The sequence below is a fragment of the Hyperoodon ampullatus genome, assembly GCF_949752795.1.
Source record: "Hyperoodon ampullatus genome assembly, chromosome: X".
Lineage (NCBI taxonomy): Eukaryota > Metazoa > Chordata > Mammalia > Artiodactyla > Ziphiidae > Hyperoodon > Hyperoodon ampullatus.
The window spans coordinates 89,228,159-89,249,442 of record NC_136913.1 but is presented as its reverse complement, the minus strand read 5'-3'; the positions used below and the strand labels follow the sequence as shown (position 1 = coordinate 89,249,442).

The 21,284-nt window shown below is 41.0% G+C and overlaps 1 protein-coding gene and 1 long non-coding RNA gene across 2 annotated transcripts; both read left to right on the top strand.

The window, feature by feature from the left end:
- The first annotated feature begins 10,012 nt into the window (after positions 1–10,012).
- LOC307069469 lies at positions 10,013–18,077 on the top strand. The gene is made up of 3 exons (XR_013811496.1): positions 10,013–10,081; positions 11,242–11,330; positions 17,974–18,077. It is a non-coding gene; the product is annotated as an uncharacterized lncRNA (long non-coding RNA).
- Positions 18,078–19,432: 1,355 nt separating this feature from the next.
- On the top strand, positions 19,433–20,974 carry MORF4L2 (mortality factor 4 like 2). The gene has a single exon (XM_079727627.1). It carries the CDS (start codon positions 19,451–19,453, stop codon positions 20,315–20,317), a length of 867 nt encoding a protein of 288 aa, XP_079583753.1. The 5' UTR covers positions 19,433–19,450; the 3' UTR covers positions 20,318–20,974.
- Positions 20,975–21,284: the final 310 nt, after the last annotated feature.

The following is a 21,284-nucleotide window of genomic DNA, read 5'->3' as shown; positions in this document are numbered from 1 at the left end:
ACTAATACATCATTATCCTTCTTTGAAAAGTACTCCATTGATTTTGGAGTTAACCTTTCCTGTCCCATCTCTTAGAATTTCAAATTTCAGGTGTATGAACCCTATTCACATAAGGCCACCTAACAGAGTAGAGTAATGAGTCATGGAAATTAATCTCATTCATGTCTATCTGCTACTTATATATTCCTCTCTCTCTGATATCCTGGTGGTGGATTCATTTTCAGGGTAAACGATTCAAGGGAGAGAGAAAGGGTAAAAACTAATGAATATATCTTCAAGACTTCACTGGCACTATGTTTGATGGTATCCCTCAACCAAGAGATAACCAGTTAGGACTGTATCTACAAAACAGTATCCACTGCTTCCCTTTACTCTCCCTTGGGGTGGGGTCAGGGGCAGGAGTGCACTGCCTCTCTGACATTCCCATTTGTTATGTTCCTAACCACCTGGGAACCAAATCTAAGATGAAAAGGAACCATTCCCTGGCACTAACCTCTACCCCAGGGTGAAGGTGGGTGCTTTATGATGATCTTTGGAAGGTTTCTTGGAGCCACAATTTTTTTTTGCTGTACGCGGGCCTCTCACTGTCGTGGCCTCTCCCGTTGCGGAGCACAGGATCCGGACTCGCAGGCCCAGCGTCCATGGCTCACGGGCCCAGCCGCCCCACGGCATGTGGGATCCTCCCGGACCGGGGCATGAACCCGTGTCCCCCGCATCGGCAGGCGAACTCTCAAGCACTGCACCACCAGGGAAGCCCGGAGCCACATTTTTGTTTCAGCTCACTTCAGGGGGCAGGCCAGCTCCTCAATTTTTATTGGGAAATCTAATTGCTTTTCCTGTGATTCCTTGAGCTCCTTCACTCTGTTTCACTCAAGGGGTGTACACTGGAGGTGCATTTGCCTTATTAGGTACAACCTCATAAGGTTAAAGAATGGCTACTGCCTGACTGCTCTTCCAGACATTCTTCACCCTGTTACTTAGCCTCCTCCTGGAAGGGTGAAAACCTAGTGTGGATTGGCATCCATTCTTTGTGTCTCACTGAGTCCCCAGTTTCGCAGAGGACGAACGCCTGAGATTCAGCTCCTCTGCAGGCTCTTAGTGCCCTAAAAAATCTCCCAAATTGAGCCCAGGTAAGGCAAAGTTCTTCACTCAGCAATTTGAAGGTATCAACTGAGTGATCAGTATGAGAGGTTCACTCAACTGTGAACCCCACTGAGGTAGGAATAAGGCCTTCTTCATCTGTAGCTAAGAGCACAGTGTTTGAAACAACCGAGATGGGCAATAAATCCCAGCCCAATGAACAATTGCACCTGTGAAAGTAAGTGCATTTGGCCCTACTGCTAAATTTCTCTGGTTGGAAGGACCAATGAGTAAGTTTTCTTGTGTTTTTGGAGGAGGGAGTGGTGTAGGGGAGCAGGTAAGGAGGGAATATGAGTCCACAAGATAATTGGGAGGATAGGGTTCAGGGTAAGCTGAGGTTGGAGTTCTCTGGGTATTGTTAGTTTGAACTGGCTTTTTATTTGTTTTGTTTTCTTCAAAAGTCAGTGTTGGACTTCCCTGGTGGTCCAGTGTTAAGACTCCATGCTCCCAACGCAGGGGGCACAGGTTCAATCCCTGGTTGGGGAACTAAGACCCTGCATGCTGCATGGCACGGCCTTAAAAAAAAAAGTCAGTGTTGTCTAATGATTTCTTCATCCCATAATCAAAAGCACTGAAAGTTTTTTTAAACTTTGCCCATAGATGTGAGAACAATCTCTTCAGCTGGCTTTCATCTATGAATATTGCCTCATCCCCCTTGGATTCATTCATAAATTTTTGTGGAGCACGCACCACAATATGCCAGGCACTGTACTAACTACAAGGGCAACACAGTGAAGAAGAAACATAGCCCCTGCCCTCAGAGGGCTTATATTCTGGTGGAGGAGACAAACTGTAGTAAGTTAGTGGAGAATAGTAAAAGGGAAAAAGTATTATGAAAATATATAAGAGGGAGAATTGACCTGATTATGGTAGAAGCTGGGGGAAGAGGTGTCATGGAATGCTTCCCTGAGACAGGGACATTTAAGATATGACCTGAGGGGAAAGTGAGAGGGACGGAAGCAGGAAGGACATAAAAGGAGGGAAAAGAGAACAAAGGGAGTTTTTAAAAGGAAAAAAAATGACACAGATTTGCATTTTGCCAAGAACATTCTGAGTCACAGTGTGGTAAACAAATTGTAAGGAGACAAAAGTAGGACATTAAGATGGTGATGGAAAAAGGGGACTGTAGTAGGTCCAAGGGGAACATAAAGCAAGGGCACTTCACCTGGTCCTGGAGGTCAAAGAAGGCCTCTGTGAAGAAGTGACATTTCACGTGAGACTTGAAGGCTGGGTTAGGCGTGGTGAGGAGCTGGAGGGGGTGAGGAGTTGAAGAGAATCTCCATCACAGTAATCTGCTTTAGCCAAAGCAGTCCTCCTTTCTGCTAATGCTTTGGTCTCAACCTGGAATGCCAAGTGCCTTTTCTTTCTAGTCAAATCATGTCTATCTTTCTAGGCCCTCTCAAATCCCACCTTTTCTGATCACACCCAAATATGGCTTCTCTTGCTTCTAAACTCCTATTCCATGTTTGTCACTTAGCGTTTAAAGATACACTATTTAGTGTTGTTATTTAACTTTACACATAACCACAAACTCTGTAAGCTCCTTAAACTTATGAACTGTCTTCGATTACTCTGGCATCACCCAGGGTACCTACCTCAGTGATGAGCACATAAGGTACTCACTGAATGAATGAATGAATGAATGAGGCACTAGAGCCCCTGCAGGCCTCCTTTAGTAATTCACTATTATCTGTGAAGCTGACAAGGAAAAGGTTTTCTTTCCCGACAAGATTTCTGCTACTTGCATCCAAAGACCTAAGATTCGAAATCAACAGCTCCTTCCCACTGGTCACTGCTTCTCACCCCACTTCCAATCCTGCCCCCTCTCCCACCACCATCTTCTATTGTTTCTTCTGTCTTCTGGTTGTCAGCCAGGATGAGAAAATGGTCTAGCTGTCCTCAGAGACTTACACCAGCCTGGACTGCTCTGCAGTGCCATGAAGGGCCAGGACTTTTGTTTACAGCTGGGACCATGGTGAGGCGGTGAGCACAGCTGACAGCCCCACGCTGGAGCAAACATCAATCTTCTTCTGTCCTCACAGCCAAGTTTCACAGACCAGCTCTATTGAAAACTGGCTGCACCCGCCTGGGTCTCACTGATATCCCACCCACAACTCTGGCCTGGGAGCTGCTGGGTGAATCTTGGCTTTGTACCTTTTAGGCACTGCCCTTGCTCTCTTCTCTGGCCCCAGCCTCTAATCATGCTACCTCAACTTTAGGGCTTTGAAAGAACTTGTCCTCCTAGGTCCCCACACTCCAAACAGTGCCCCATCTCTCCAACCACATCTTCTGACTCCCACCAGTGTACCAACACCCTCGTTTGCTCAGTCGAAGTAAAACCACAACAACCAACAAAGAACCAAACCACCCAGTTTTCAAAGTGTACTTTTATTGAGCCTGCCTTCCCATGCTGAGCAGACAAGGTTCCAGGCCCTTGGACGCTCGCGTGCGTATGTAATCTTTGCCTTCAGACGGCTTTCCCAGTTGTTTTAAAACCTGCAAATCAGATGGGGCCTGGAGCCTTCAAAGACTAGCCTTTGAGACCCAAGTGAGGACCTCTTTGCCACATACTCTGCTCCCTGGTCTCCTCCTTCCCTAGCATCTTTGCCCTCTCCAGCACTCACCTGGGGTGAGAACGAAGCCCCTTCTCTTGCCCCCAGGTTCTCTTTGCCTGTGTTTCTCTGCCTACTGGCTAACAGTTTTCACCAATTAGCTGAGGCCTGTTTCCTGGTTTTCACCCTCTCCCCACTCCCAAAGGCCCGAGGGAGATGATTCACTTCTCTCACTTCCAGTAGCTCATTATAGCAACACTTCCTCAGGGATCCGGTAGAGAGGGACTGCAGACTGGAGGAGTCTCCCCTTCTAGGAGACCTTCTCAGGATTTCCAGCACAGAGGCTTTTTCAATCTAAAATACCCCCCCCCCCATATTTTTACATGGTACCTTCCTACTAAATGTTATCACCCAAGCCCTTGGTTAATAGAAGAGAATCCCATGTGTGTTCTCCTTCCCAGGACTGATGAAGCACTTTTAATTTTACTTTTTTTTGTCTTTTTAAACTGTTTTATTATGGAAACCTTCAAAAAACACACAAAAGTAGGAAGACTAGTATAATGAACCCCCATGTGCCCATCATTAAACTTCGACAATTTAAAGACACAGCACTTTAAGTGCTACTGGTTTGTCCTCTTTAAAACGACAGCTGAAATTTTCAAAAGGCATAGCTTTTATCATTCCCAGTAAAATGGGGACTGTGAGTGCAGGTTATAAGCACGAACATAGTTATCTCTGAAAAAGGGCTCAAGGCATCCTCTCGGAGGCAATGCTCAGATTGTAGGAGTCAGTATACACTGGGGGAAATCAATTCTCATCTCTGTTGGTTGATGTGTACTACGGATGAGTTGACATGATGATTCCAAGTGAGGTGTGTGGTTCACAAAGCCACACATTTTGGTGAATTGCATGCTAAACTACTGACTCAGGAAGGGGAAACCAAGGGATTGTGTGCAAGTCTGGCATCCCAAGGCCACTCAAGGACTACATTGATTAGATTCAGGTTCTCAGTCATTTGAAGTAATCTCTTTCTGCCACATGGATGGGTCAGTTGGAGCAGGGCAGGGGTTGATTACAGAAGAGGAGAGGAGCTAGAAGAGAACAGATACCCCTAAAAGGATAAAACTTTCCCATGACTAGTTCCATTGTTGGCCCTGTCTGTCATGGGATAGCAAATTAGACTGATCCAGACTAATTTGCTGAACTGGTTTTATGAAATCCCTATAGAACAAGGCAGGTACAAATAGATAGAAAAAAACATCGTTATTAAAGAAATACCATTTTGCTTAGCCTTGAAATATTAGGTTTTTTAAAAACTTTTAAATTAACTGAGCATTCTTTTAAAAATCATCCAATAAACTAGTCAGAACCAAATGAAAAAATATCAAATTAACCTTAGAATGGAGCAATTTCATCTACTACCTAGAAGCCATGGGAAGACACTGGTGTCCCTCTCCACCCTCCAGAAGACACTGACCACTACCTTCCAGACCTAACCATGAGGTAAGACAAGCAAGGCCAGCAGATACTGTTGGGCAGGGCAGGCTGTACCCTGCACAAGGGTACCCAACTGAGAGGGAACAAGTGGAGGCTGAAATTCATTCTTCAACTGCCCTGGTGGAGCTCCAATATCCCTGAGAAAGAAAACATTTTTCTCATTGTTCCACTAGAGTGGACACTTCTCTGCAATTTGTCTGCCCCCAGGTGGCACATGTTTCTAATTAGCACAAAGGCATCATATGAGCAAATGGTGGCCTTGAAAATTAACTTAGAGATCTTAGAGCCATCAGGTGTTCTGTGAAGGCTGTGACCATAAATAGCCTGTTTGGCCTTGGGCCTTGAAACCAAACATTGACCAAAGCTATATTTCCCTTCCAGTTGACACAGATTGTGAAGACACTGATTCAGCTGTAAAATCAAAGGGAAGAAGAGTAACTCACATTTTCTGAGGATCTAATAAGAGTCAGGAATCTGCTGAAGCTTCATCCCACTAGTAAGTGGAAGGGGCAGGAGAGTATTCACCTTTGAGAGGGTTCCATCGCATAATGGGAAAAAACATGGGCTCTGAAGTCACAGAGAAGTCTGAATCTTTGGTCTGCTGTTTACTAGTTGGCAACTTGAGTAAATATTTAACTTCTCCGGGCTTCAGTGAGGAGTCACTAAGACAATTGATGTAAAGGGCTGAGCATAGTGTTGCCTGGCACATAGGAGGCATTCAGTTCCTATGTCTTTTTCTGCTACTACCCTGACTCCAAATTTAATTCACATTATTCACACCCGTGGCCTTAGAACCTCACTCAGTAGAGCATAAGGACAGGTCTACCAGACAGAATATTGGAGGGAGAGTCAGGAGACGTGAGTCCCAATGCCAGATATATCCCCTGTTATATAGTATATTGGGTAAGTTACTCCCCTCTCTGGACCCCATCAATAAAACAGGAGAATATACCTAGCTCTGATGCTGAAAGGCAAGAGCAGAGGAAATTACTTTTCTTGGGTACCTGCCATGAAATATACACTAAGCTAGGCCCTTTTACATACCTTATATACACTAAATCAGCGCTGTCCCATAAAACTTTCTGACGGTGGGAATGTTCTATATTTGTTGATATCTAATTTGGTACTAACACTAGCCATAAATAGCTACTGAGCCCTTGAAATGCGGTTAGCGCAACTGAGGAACTAAATTTTTAATTTTACTTAAATTTAACTAAATCAAATTTAAATACCTGTATGTCTAGTGGTTACTGTATTGGATACTGCAGCTCTAAGATTATGAAGCAGGAATATTTGTTCCCATTTACTATATGTTGAAACTGAGGCTCAGAAAAATTAAAGAACTTGCTGAAAGTCACATAAAATAATAAATAACTAAATCAGATTCAAAACAAGAAGTAGAAAGTTTAGCAGGGTAGTACTGTCAGATACACCAGGAATTACCTAGGCTCTACTACTTAAAAGTTACATAACCAAAGAGAAATAATTATAGTCTCTAGAACTCAGTTTCATCATCTATAAAATAAGGATAATTGTCACCTAATTTATAGGCTTATTGTTGAGATTAATGGGTTAGAGCTGTATAGAGTGTCGCTTTCAACAACTGTCTTTCCTCACCATCCTTTTTCCTCCCCCACACATAGAAGAGGTTTAGACATAAACTAAAAAAGATAACTGTAGGGTAGAGAGCACTTGGGATATATAAAAGCAAGAAAGGAAACACTTATGAGCTTTCATGTGATACTTTATTATAGAATGGATATGAGGGAATGTATGAAATCATCAAAATACTTCCATTTATTTGGTTTGCTTCCCTGCCCTCTTCTTGATGCTCTAGTCAACGTTAGCCAAGGCAGGGAACAAGGTGTCGGTGATGCATTTTGAGGCCCAGAAAGACAAGCTACTGTGGCTGAACAACATAGTACTGTCAAAGGCTTGGGCTCGAAGGACAGGTAAAGTTCAATTCTGGTTCCCAAACTTTTGTATGCACTGAGAAAATAATAGGCACCTCTTCACAATAGTTTTTAATCTATAAAACGGGACAGATAACACGCAGGGTGTCTCAATAAAACATATACAGCATTTATTATTTTGCTTTATATTCTGTAGTACCCTCTAGTGGAGTGTACAAAAATAAGCATTGTATTTCTGCCCTCCAAAGCAGTGCTTTTAACTTCAGTGTACATTGGGATCACCAGAACAGTTTGTTATAACAGATAGCCAAACCCTACCTACTCCTAGAATTTCTGATTAATTAGGTTGGAGGTGAGAATCTAAATTTCTGACAACTTCCCAAAAGGTGATAATGATGTTATTGGCGTGTCTGGGAAACACTTTGAGAACTTATGCTCTAAATCCTGCCCTTTCCGGGTGTGTGCTTGTGTGTGTGTGTTCATGAGCACACATGTGCATGCATGCACACATGTGTAAGATCTATAACTGAAAGAGGTATAACTTTTGTTGTTTGACATTCATTTATTAGTATGCATCTAATAAGGATTTTGTGAAGAATAAAAGAATATCCATGTGAATGATATGACACAGCATCTAAAATATAGAAAGCATGAAAAAAACTGAGGATCACAGAACATTAATCCCAGGTTCTCAGAACTAGTAAGTGTGGAATGGGGTTTAAAATTAGGCCTCTGACTCCAAAAACATAATAGTTTTACAGGACCACTACAGAAAACAGGGTGAAAACACACATATCTAATCGAAATTTCAAAAGTAAAAAGATCAGTTTTCAATACCAGGGTCCAAGTCCAATAAAGAGAAACGTCTTTACTGACAAAACAGCCATCTATATTTTCCTTTTGTGGGGGGCGGCATCTGAAGAGAAGATCTTAACGCCACAGAAAGGGTTAGAATTTCATCAGCATGAGTGCCTGGGGTCATTTATCATTTCTGACCCCCCCCACCCGCAAAAGGCAAGTAGGAAAGAAGAGAGAGATGGGGGGATGATTCTTTTAAGGAGGAAAGAAAGAAAGAAATGAGGTAAAACATTTGAATCAAGGGCCATAGTCCCCTGCCTTGTAGGGCTAGTAACAGAAGTTAATTTGATTTTTCCCTAGCAATGAAAGATATATATGATCTCTCTATAGATTGGAGAGTTCAACAAATCAGAAAAGGGGGGATCCCATAATTCCAGGGACCAAACAGCCAATCCTTTGCTGGAATTTGGCGGCATCTAGTGGCAAACTCAAAAGGTATAAACCTCACCCAGAGAACTTTCTGGAAAATTAAGAGTGCGTACTTGCCTGAAGAGCACTCTGCCTGGAGATCAGGACAAAAAGGTAGGAGAACCTCAGCCCCCACAGAAATGCGGAGTCCCTGGTGGAGGGGAAGTCTGTCGTATATAGATATTCTCAGCAGAAAATTGTTTGTGCCAGGAGAATTGGAAGCAACTTGGAGAGGGGAGGACGGAGGGAGCGGGGGGTTGGGGGGGGAAGGCTATTAGGGAACAGCAAAGAAGCTGCTTCTTGGAATTGCTAATATGAGAATGGGAGGGTTTCGCTCTTCACCGCTGGAGGGCTACGGTTTAGAACAGGATTTTGACGTGGAGAAAGACGTGGGAAGAAAGTGTATTTTTAGGGTCTAAAATTAAATCGATAGGGGACACCAAAATATTTCTAGCTAAGACCCTTTATCTCACTTACGGTCGCCTTGCCTTAATTACTTAATTTTCCTTTTCCTGAGAATAATTTTCAAACATACACAAAAGTAGAAAATGATCCGTAGAGCGCGCGCACCTACGCGCGCACACACGCACATGCACCCGCTTCGGGACACACACCGGCCCCAACGCTAGGGGCGCACGCCTGCGCACACCAGCTCCCTCCAGCGCCACGAGGCCTGGCGTTCACGCACACGCCAACACCAAGGCCACGTGGGCTCGCCTGCACGCAGACGCCCTGACACCGCGCGCCCGCAGCGCCTCCCCGCACCCCAACTCGCACACACATCAAAACCCCAACTCTACCTTATTTTTTTTTCCTCCAAGAGTTGTGCAACAGGTTCGGGGGCGTGGCCCCAGATTTGACCTAGCGCTTCCCCACTCGCGGGAACCTTAGCTCATTTCCGCCCATCCTGTTTCCGCAGGCCACGTATACACTTCCTTTCCCAGTGGAAAAAAAAAACCCATAATGCCTCCCTGCAGGGAAAAAAAAAAAACAAAAAAAAAAAACCTCTGGTCTGGGGAACTCTGGGTCGTGAAAGTAGGCCACGTGAACACCCTGCCCTATAGACTTATGACCCAACTCCTGTCGCGCTTTTGGAGGGCGGGCTAAGAACCTAAGAGGGCGAACATCATTGGCCAGAGCCCGCACTAAAGGAGGAAGGTTATTGGTTTGCTTCAAGCCTTAACCGTGAAGAAGCAGGCTGCTAGCACCCGCCTTTACTGCGGCGAAGTGTCACTGTTGACGTGGTAGGCTTCGTCCAATCATTTGGTTATAGAACATTCTAAAACTTAGAATGTTCTATTGTGACTGGCTGGAGGACATAAACCCGCCTCCAGGGTGACGTGTCTGCCTATGGATATCAGTTGCCAGAGAAACCTGGCTTTACTATGGCGGTTGGAGGGTCGGCAGTGATCACACGTCGGCTGCTGGAAAGAGCTGGATTCTCGTTTCAGGTTTCGGGGTGGGGGTGGGGAGAAAGGGTTGACGATTTCCTCTTATCGTCGCGTATATAGGCAAGATTAACTAATGGCTTTACAATCTGGCAGAGCTAGATTCAAATTCCTACTTGCCAACGCCCAGCTTGGGCTGGCTGCTGTTCTTTCTGCGTCTCGGTTTCCATGTTTGTAAAGTGGTGATAATAATAGTATCTACCTCAGAGACGTGTGCCTCCGAGGCGTGTGCTGTATATTAGTGCGTGTAATATACGAAAGCGAGGTAATGTAGTACGTATAATTACTTAATACGAAACCTGGCTCCGGAAGATATTAGCTATTATTGTGGAGAGAAAAACCCGGGTAATAGAATGAGAAAAAACATAAAATTATGTAAAGTCGTTCATTACAGTGCTTTTCCTGCTCATCACCCCCTTCCCTAGAAGAAATTCGAGATATAAGAGAGACGTATCAGTCTTTACCGATGAAATAATTTATTTGGGAATTACCTCAAAATAGTGGGGATTGGAATTTTCCATATTGAAAAGTTTAAAAAAAAAGCGGCGTGGGGGTGGGGAGAGATGGAGAATGAGAGCGAGCTGGAGGTGAACCGCATGCGAGGAGTAGGCCTTGTTTGGATCCTGATTCGGACACACCAACTATAAAAAAAAATGTTTAACACGCATCGGGAAATTTTGAAGACGGATTCGATATTCGATGTTTTTTAAGGAATTAATGACGATGCTTTAGACGTTGTAATGGTATTGTGGTTATGTTTTCAAATTGTCTTTAGCTTGTAGAGATAATATACGAAAATATGGATTAAATAATAAAATGTCTCGGATTGGCTTCAAAATACGTTGATATCTAGGATTTGCTTCAAAATAAGCTCAGCGGTAGGGGGAAGTGGGGAGGGGTATAGATGAAACAAAATTGGCCTTAAGTTAATCGTTTAAGCTGAGTGATGGCCATATGGGATTCCTTATATTATTCTGTCTACCTTGGTATATGTTTGAAATTTTCCATAATAAAATACAGAAAGTCAGCTCTTCAGTGAGCTTGAAAAAAACGGAGTGGGGGGGGGAGCAGTGGGTGGGGTTATAGATAAAACAAGATGGCCTTCAGTTGGTAATTGTTGAAGCTGGATTATACATTCGCATAGGTTTATAGTATTATTCCCCCTACGTTTTTATCCATTTGAAATTATCCTTGATAAAAAGTACTTTAAAAAAACAAAAACAAATTACTTTATCAAAAATCAAGGTAAACGTACAATAAGGTAAATTTGAAAATGTAACCACAAGAAAGGAAAAAAACACTTGTACATTATTTATCAGCTTTGGTGTCCTTTGTGTGTGATAAAACGCATTGATGGAAAAGAAAACGTTCGTCTCATATCTTTTTATTTTATGTCCTTTCCTGTCCCCTTGCTTGACCTTCTAGGCTACCATCAGAGAAACTAAGTTTGCTGAATAGTGAGGATCAGAAGATCTGATCCTGATTGCAGAACATCCCTGATTACAGAATCTTGGGTAAGTGACTCCCTTCTCCTGGCCTCAGTTTGCAAACAAGATAATTCCACATAACCTTCCTAACTGTCCAGGAATATTTTGAGGATTAATAAGCGCCTGTCTAGGAAAGCACTCTTCATTCTAAGAAAGGAAGGATGGAACTAAGTCTATTTGTGCTTCCAGTATAGAAAGTGCCTAAACAACAGAGGGCTGTATAGTTTTACATTCCTTGATAAAAGATACTGTAATTGATCCCCTATAGTTAGCTCCATACATCCTTTTTTTTTTTTTTTAATTTGTGGCATCCCATATGCAACATAATTTAGTGGTTAAGAGCAAATACTGACTTCCTGAATATAAATCCTGGCTCTGCCACTTACTGTGTGATCCTGGGCAAGATACTTACTAGCTTTGTCTCCAAATTTCCTCATATGTAAAATAAAGATAATAACAGTTCCTACTTCATCGGATTGTTGAGGGAATTACATGTAAAATTACAGGACATTGTTTGGCACATATAAGTGTTTGATTTAATAATATGACTCTTAGTCCTTCTGCTTCATCCTGTTTTACACACACATGCACATGTGCACACACATGTTAATAAAAGCAGTGGATACCTTTTTGGAGTTGTAAAACATAATACTAATAATACTGTTGGTTTCTCTCCTGATTTTCCAGAAGCAGCAGTTACTACTAGAACTGAATTCTGAAATTATAACTTCTGACTTACCCTAACAATCTAGAAAGATATTGAGTATGTTGATCATATTTATTTATAAGGGAATTTCCAGGAGCTATAATTTTAACTAGCAAATCATAACCATATTCAGTCTGCTAACAGCTTTTATATCATTCCTCTTTTGTCTCAGACTCAAAAAATATCTGTTAAACATAAAGGAAGTGTTCCAAGATCCAGAATTTATGTAAATGTAACTGACATGGTGTATATGCATTTAAAGGTTTATTCCAACTGTTGGAGATATTGTTCACACTCACTTGTGACACATTCATACACAAAAATGTCAGCATTTGGAATCTGTATTCCTGAATGGCCCATCACTTGCATGAGGAGATGAAGGAAGGTTTTTCAGTCTCTTGACAGCTTTATTTTCCCATGGAGTCACGATATTTTCCTTTTTACTTTTTTTTCTTCTGAAAGCTAGGTTGCAGAGAAGGGCACTTCCCTGGTGGGAAAGATGCAACAGATGGGTAGGCACAGAACCCCTTTACGGGAGGCCATTTGGACAATGATTAAAGGTGAAAGGGAGGGAGGTGTACTCTTAGGCCAGTAGCAGCTTAGAGAAGACAAGGGTCAAGGTAGCCTGAAATGGAGAAAGCCTCAAGGAGGAAAAGGACCTTGACCAGGGCCTCTGAGGATGGGCAGAACCTAGAAGGGGGGAAGGAAACCAGTTCAAATGGAATGCCTACAAAGTATACGACATACAATGATAATTAACTGAAAAGTCTAGCTGTGTGTTAGAACCATGGATAAGAATACATCAGAAAATCATTATGAATTTTAAATTTGTGTATTTTAATATAAATCTTTAGTCACATAATTGATCATGTGAATCAGTCTCCTTGTAATGTAAAAAGCTAAAATATTACAGAGTAGGCCCAGGTTTCCTTTTCTCATACCTCCAATTCTCTTACTCTCCCCAGAGTTAACCACTATTATCAGTTCTATTTCCTTTGAGATCTCTAATTATGTACCTGTTTAAAAAATGTATATGGATACATATAAAATATTGTTTTGTGTTTTCTTTTACATAAATATGGTGTCACATTATAGGTATTGTTTTGCAACTTGCTATTTTTATTCAACAAATTGTCTTGGATGTCTTCACGTCCATTCATAGAGTTCTGATTCCATTCACAGTGGCATTCCTTTAACTAGCATTATAGTCCATGTAATGGATAAACTACATTTTGTTTTGCCAAATCACTATTGATAGTCCTCTAGGTTGACTCCAGTATTTTGCTGTTTCAAATTATACTGCATCACACATCCTTGGAACCCATTTACAAGTGTTATCCCAGGGCAATATTTATATCTTTAAACTATGATGATAAAACCAGTGTTGATACTGGTGTGAGAACAGACATCACTGTGACAGGACAGATGACCTAGAAACAGTGATACCTTTAAAAATTGAATAATCAAAAATCATTGGGAAGAGAGTACCTTAAAAGACCCATAGAACTCTAGGAATTTAGAATGTTATAAATCAGCAATTCAAATCAGTGGGGAAAGGATAGGCTCTAATAATTAATACTAGGAAAAATTAGCTGCATATTTGGAAGAAACTATAAAAATACTGAGAAATAATATAGGAAGTCATCTAGAATATTGATTTGGGAGCATTTTCTCCCAGCATGACATGCCAAAGTTCACAAAGGAAAAGGTTGTTGACACATCTGTGTTTCATATACACAGAGAGACCCACTTAGAAGAAAAATGACAGTTCGGAAAAAATACTTCCAACATACCAAAAAACCTTAGTATTTAATTATTAGAAGTCAATAAAAGAGGCAAAACAACCTAGTAGAAAGGAGGACAAAATATTTACATAAGAAAAAGATACATATGAATGTCTGAAGATATGCTCAATATCACACAAACGCAAATAAAAACATCTTACTACATACTAGATTGGACCCCCAATTTTTTTTCCCAAAAAGATGTTTATCCAGTGTTGCTGAAGGTGTGGGTGAATGAACTTTAACGTTTTTGCTGGGAGTACAAATTAAAACAGCTCTTTACAAATTAATTTGCCTCTATGTCATCAAAGTTGTAAATAAGCAGATCCTTTGCGCAGTTCCACTGCTGAGAATGTCCTGAATACTTACCTAACATGCTAATATGTCTGTACACTGATGTCTGTTACAGCATTTCTATAGTAATGAAGTATTGGAAACAACCTAAATGTTCATTTATATGGGGCTAGTTAAATTACATTATGTGGAGATTATAGAATGATGGCCGATATTAAAAAGAATGAGCTAGGTATGTGTGGATATCGATGGCCATGATAAAGTGAGAAAAGGTGGGGAGCAATATGTATCTCATTTGTCAAGACAAATCAAGTAAATGCATGATACATATTCACAATATGAACAGACATTTAGTTTTAAAGGTAGGTTTTTGTGTGAATGTGTACATAAAAAGATTTGAAAGCATACACACTCATTCTGGGATTGAGGTGGAGAGGGGAGGTGGTAAGGGGAGAATGCCCACATCTTTATATATTCTGGTATTTATAATTACGTAAAGGAACTATTACTCAAATACTACCACAAAATTAATTACTCGGGCGGGAGGAATATAGATTTTCAGTTCACAATTTAAATAATTTCTGGGTGGATTAAGGAATTAAAATATAAACAAATCCATTAAAATGTCATCTTAATCTTTTAAGCTTAATGGAAGGAAAAACCACACATCTCATCATACAAATCTTAATCTTATCAGACACTAAACTAGGGGAAATATTTGCCCAATATGACAATTGATAAACAACTGTAAATGTTAAACTCATTAAGAACAAACTCAAAATGAATGGGCAGAGGACAAGTAAAATATAACTGGCCAGGAAACACAATTTTTAAATGTCAAAACCACTAGTAAAAAATACAAGCTGAGTAGATACACCCATTTTCCTTATAAGATTTACAGTGCTGGATAGCCGGTGCCGACCAGAGTTGTGAGGTTGAAAATTGGTACAACTTGTGGGGAAAGTAATTTGGCAACATATTACCTCTTAACCTACTAAATCTGCATCTGGGAATCTTAATAATGAGGGCAAAAGATATTTTACTTACAGGATAGATTGAGGGGGAGGGTCACTTTCCAGAAAGGGGGTGGTTAAGTAAATTAAAGTATGCCCATTTGGTGGATCTCCTACAGCTCTCAAGATGTATGCATATTATAACCTTACTAACATGGGGAAATGATCCGTTGTAACAGCAAGTTTTTTTAAGTGAAAATCTGATTTAATACCAGGATGAGGTTACCTCCGAGTATTTACACAGAAATTGAAGATAGAAAACTAAGGCAAACATACGGATGTGTTTTCTCAATATCTTGGCATACCCTAGAGCTGACCTGTAGGGAACAAGTGGAAAAATATTTGGTGACTGTCGTCCCTAATTTGTGCTTCCATTTTCCCCATGTGTTGAATCACCTTCTCACTGATTCACTAATGTATACCATACCCACCAGGGACCTAAGTGCTACTGCAAAAAGCACAAGATACATATTACACAAGGCCTATGGCAAATGGAGGTTAACGATGTGGTTCCATAAGCAAAACTAACATGTGAAACATTTAAATACTAAGCTGTGGAGTACTAGCGGCTTCATATGATACTGGCGATGGGAGTGAAAGGTGGGCTAGAGGAAATGGGACTTTCGTGATATTTAGATGAGGGAGATGAAGGGAGGAAGCATGATTGGAGTTAAGAGTGGGTATACAAAGCCAGTAAACGATGTTAATAAAGTCAAAAACTGGCAGATTTGAAGTTTAAAACAGCTCAAAGCAATATATAGTGCTAACGTTTTTAATGAATATGCACAGCACGTCTGCCAGCAAGCCATGGAGTAATGTAAGCTTCTAGGAAGGGAGGTACAAACTATAATGACCCTAATGAAACTCCATAAATTTGTATTACAAGTAGGAGCCAGACATCAAAAGGATGGGTCTTCCCTCCGTTTGATATTTGGCTTCCTACTCCAGGTAGTAATAGTTGCTTGATCTGTAGGATACTCAGATGAAAATAAAGGTACCGAGACAATTCTCAGGCTGCTTCCCTGGCTTTATTCAGTCTGGGCAAAAATCTTGACTCGTGTGGGTATTTTTCTGTACCATGTCAGGTATTTCATTCAACTTGGGACTTTATATGAAAAATAGAATTTGTAGAGAAAGATGAAACTCATCCACTTAATGAGAGCCAGGTAGAATTCCTTGTTGTAATTTTCTTGTGCATAAATATATGTAATCAATGCCAAGGACATACAGTAGGTTCAGGGATCATTCTCAAGTTCCTCACTAAGGAATTGCTGATGACCAGTGTGGCTTCCAAAAGAGTTCCTATGCAGCCTGGCTCTACTTCTGTGTGTTTTACAGTCTGGCTGGCACTGGGTCATCCTGCTTTCTTTAGTTGCTATTTTAACTATACCCCTGTTTTGTGGAAGGTCTGCCCATTATTAGCCCCCAGGTAGGTTTTCTGGATTTCACCTATATAAGTTAATTCTCTGATATCCTCACATACTGTGTCCCCTCTGTCCCAGTCACAATAAATTTTTTTTAGAAACACTTTGTAAGCTTGGTAGCTTACAATATAATGCCATGAAACACCGGCCACTCTCTGATCCTTCACAGGATGTGTCTATATATCCCTCTCAGCCAGAAAGTTTCTGATTCCCACATGGTCAGTGTCTATATTCACAGATCTTGATGCTCTCTGAGGAGCACCTTTGTTCTGATTTCTGCTGAGAGCTTTGTGTTCTGTCAGAGGATATCATTTGCTTAGTGATAGAACCCAGGCCTCTCTTGCCAATAACTGGCTTCCCTGATTCACAGCTCTAGTTTTCTGGCATTTCTCACCTCATTTCCTCTTCAGGGATTCCCTGACACCTGCCCACATAATCTTAGGGGCTAGCAATTGGCAAAAGGGCTTTTTTTCTGTGGGTTAAAATTGTTACCAGAGAAACCTGGTTTAAGGCTTGCCCACCATCATATCTCGTTCTTTTCCCGAGGTTACCCTGGCTTTAATGGTGTGGTGTTTATTCATCTAGTTACTTTCCTGTGTATTTTTTTTAATATTTATTTGTTTATTTGGCTGCACTGGGTCTTAGTCGCAGCGTGCGGCATCTTTTTAGTTGCGACATGCAGGCTCTTAGTTGTGGCATGTGGGATCTAGTTCACTGACCAGGGATCGAACCCAGGCCCCCTGCATTGGAAGCACGGAGTCTTAACCAGTGGACCACCAGGGAATTCCCAACTTTCCTATGTATTTTTATACACATCAGTTTAAAACATAGAAATTGGACCTCACTGTTCATAAAAACTGTCAAAAATATTGTTATTTCTCCACTTGTGCTATCTGTGGGATCCTCTTGTACACATTATTATGCAACTTGCTTATTTACCTAATAGTGTATAATTGAACATCTTTCCATGTCAGTACATGGATCTCTGTTTAATTCATTTGAATGTTCTTCCATGGTGTGCATACATAATAATTTCTATTACCATTTCCCTGTTGAAGAATATTTGTTTCCAGTTCTTCAGTATTACAAACACCACTGCAGTGAACATCCTTGTATCCATGTTCACATATGCAGATATTCCTGCAAGGTACCGTGCTAGCTTTTCAGCCACATCGTATTTATGAAATTCTTAACAAGAACCTGTGAAGGCTAGGGGTAATTTGCTACATTCCACAGATGAAAAAACAGGCTAAGAGAGCTTACGTATCTTGCCCAGAGCCTCACAACCCATAAATGGCAGAGCCTTATTGAAGTAGAAGTATGTCTAACAGCAGAACTCATGTATTTTCCTTGATATCACAATTGTAAACCACATGTTTTTAAATTAGATTTTTTCCCAGTATTTCAGAAAAGTTTATCTTCATTGCTGATGTCTGCTTTCCTTTCTAGGTTGTGTCTCCCACCTCATCTCTCCAGACATCCCAGAAGATCTGTAAGATTCCGTCTGGGAAAACACTAGGAGTTTTTGGAAGGGAAAGAAGGAAGAGGATTACGTAAGTCAAAGGACTTGTTTAATCTGTCATACCATAAGAATCACAACACTTTTTTCATCTTTATCTCACGAACCCTCGCTGCTGCATTTTACAGTGTAGATTATCTCTTTTCCTTCTTGAAACTCTCAACTACTTTGGCTTCCAAAATAACATTCTTCTAATTCTCATATGGCTTCTCTGACCTTTTTGTTTTATTTGTTCTCTCTCTCTCTCTCTCCTCACCCCTTAAATACCATTGTTTCTTAGGTTTTTGCAGAATTCTGTACTTGGTTCAGTTTTTCTTCTACTACCAGCTATATGATGATTACTCTCAAATCTCCATTCCTGGTTTTGACCTCTCACCTAAGCTTTAAAGTCATTTGTTTAACTTCATACCTCATACTTACTACATCTAGTACTGAACTTTCCTCTCTAATCCATTTCCTCCTCCTCTAGATGCAGTCTCATTTGGTGATAATACTATGACCTAATCACCCATTCTCAAAACCCTGGGAGTCATCACTGACTTTATCCCTCACCAATTTATTATCTCCTCCAACAAGCTATTGCTGAAAGTGGTGTTCAGTAGCATTTCTTGTTTGCTCCGAAAATATTCTGTGCCTATAATTATCACTTTACTAACCTTGTTGTTTTATAATTGTCACTTTAGATATTCGAATCCCTAGTGCCTAGCATAGTACATGTCCAGAAGCAGATAAGCAGTAATGTATGATGACTAACTGAATGGATGAATTACCCTATTTCCTATTATTTTATTGCTGATTCCAAACTAACCATTAAAAATTAGTGCTTTTATTAATTCATTAATTACTCAGGCTTAAAACTGTGGAGGCACCTTTGACTCGTCCCTCTCCTTCATTTACCAAGTTCTATATTCAGTTTCTCTTGACTCTGTCATCAGCTTAGTTCAGGCCTACTGGACTTACAGAAAAACCTTTGCTGTTACTCATTTTGCCTCTAGCCACCTAAGTTAATCTTTCTCATTTCTTTCATCTTGTCATTTTCCTGTTCAGAAGTCTTGAGTTTCAGTTCCACTGCCTTTTGTAGTTTAATTCATTCTTTCGCTAAAATTATATTCCTGTCTTTTGAGTGGCATTGAAAAGCTAATTTATGGGCAGGTCTGATGAGTGATTGGGTGGGCTGAGAGTAGTGGGTGGGTGGTAGTGAGGATCAAAGAGAGAGAAGAGGTAGTAAAGTCACTTACAGTTAATTGGTTGGCCCTGAAATAGAATTTGAAATCCAAATTCCAAGATAGTAGCGTGTGTTGTGCTTTGATAGGTTTTTAGGAAGCACGGTGTGTTAAAGGTCACCATAGAAAACAACCAAGTAAAATACTTTATATATTACAGTGGTTGGAATAAAAACAGGGTTGAATGAGTTCCAGAAAGCAGGGTTCTCAAACTCGTGGACAACAATCTGCAGACGAAGACAACTTCAAAAAACCAACTAGAAGCAACATGCAGAGAAGTAAGATGAGAGGGGCCTCCTCGGGAAAGAAGACAGCTGGTCCCCAGCAGAAGAATCTGGAAGCAGCACTCCCAGGCAGATGGGGGGGTCGCTCTGCAGAGAACCCCCCTTCAGGGTCCGTGAGGAAGACAAGAAAGAACAAACAGAAGACCCCTGGGAACGGAGATGGTGGCAGCACCAGCGAAGCACCTCAGCCACCTCGGAAGAAAAGGGCCCGGGCAGACCCCACCGTTGAAAGTGAGGAGGCATTTAAGAATAGAATGGAAGTTAAAGTGAAGATTCCAGAAGAATTAAAACCATGGCTTGTTGAGGACTGGGACTTAGTTACCAGGCAGAAGCAGCTGTTTCAACTCCCTGCTAAGAAAAATGTAGATGCCATTCTGGAAGAGTATGCTAATTGCAAGAAATCGCAGGGAAATGTTGATAATAAGGAGTATGCAGTTAATGAAGTTGTGGCAGGAATCAAAGAGTATTTCAATGTGATGTTGGGCACTCAGCTGCTCTACAAATTTGAGAGGCCCCAGTATGCCGAAATCCTCTTGGCTCACCCTGATGCGCCGATGTCCCAGGTTTATGGGGCGCCACACCTACTGAGATTATTTGTAAGAATTGGAGCGATGTTGGCATACACGCCTCTTGATGAGAAGAGCCTTGCATTATTGTTGGGCTATTTGCATGATTTCCTAAAATATCTGGCAAAGAATGCTGCGTCTCTCTTTACTGCCAGTGATTATAAAGTGGCTTCCGCTGAGTACCACCGCAAAGCCCTGTGAGGGTCTACTGACCACTCACTGTTATGTCTGGTATCTGTAAACACTCTTTTTGTTCTTAGTCTTTTTCTTGTATAATTGATGTTCTTTCAAATTGTTAATGTATAACAGGGCTTATGTTTCATTTTGTTTTCTGTTTTGTTCTAAACAGAAAATAAAAGGAGTGCAAGCTCCTTTTCTCATTTCAAAGTTGCTACCAGTGTACGCAGTAATTAGACAAAGAAGAAACATTCAGTAGAACATTTTATTGCCTAGTTGACAACATTGCTTGAATGCTGGTGGTTCTATCCCTTTGACACTACACAGTTTTCTAATATGTGTTAATGCTACGTGAAAAAAATGCCCTGATTCCTAGTGCCAAAGGTTCAACTTAATGTATATACCCGAAAACCCATGCATTTGTGCTCTTTTTTTTATGGTGCTTGAAGTAAAACAGCCCATCCTCTGCAAGTCCATCTATGTTGTTCCTTAGGCATTCTATCTTTGCTCAAATTGTTGAAGGATGGTGGTTTGTTTCATGGTTTTTGTATTTGAGTCTAATGCACGTTCTAACATGATAGAGGCAATGCATTATTGTGTAGCCACGGTTTTCTGGAGAAGTTGATATTTTAGGAATTGTATTTCAGATCTTAAATAAAATTTGTTTCTAAATTTCAAAGCAAGAAATTTGCAGTATGCCTTTAATGTTACTGAGGCTGAGAAGTCGGCAGGCTCAGGAAAGATCTAGGTGGTATTAAAGGAGAGAGTTCTGACCCCTAGTGAAAGAATTCCTTTTATTGGGTGGGGCAACAAGGTGTGTACCCTGCCCGGGGCCAGTCTCCCTTTTCTCCCCTCTGTGTGGCTTCTCAGGGTGGGATTGCTTCGTAATGCTGCTTGTAAGAGCCACTTTTGCTCCCATGCTCCTTGCCTCTGTGAGTTGGGCTGGTATAATAGGATATTTAATGGGTACTATAACAGCCCCTTATACTTA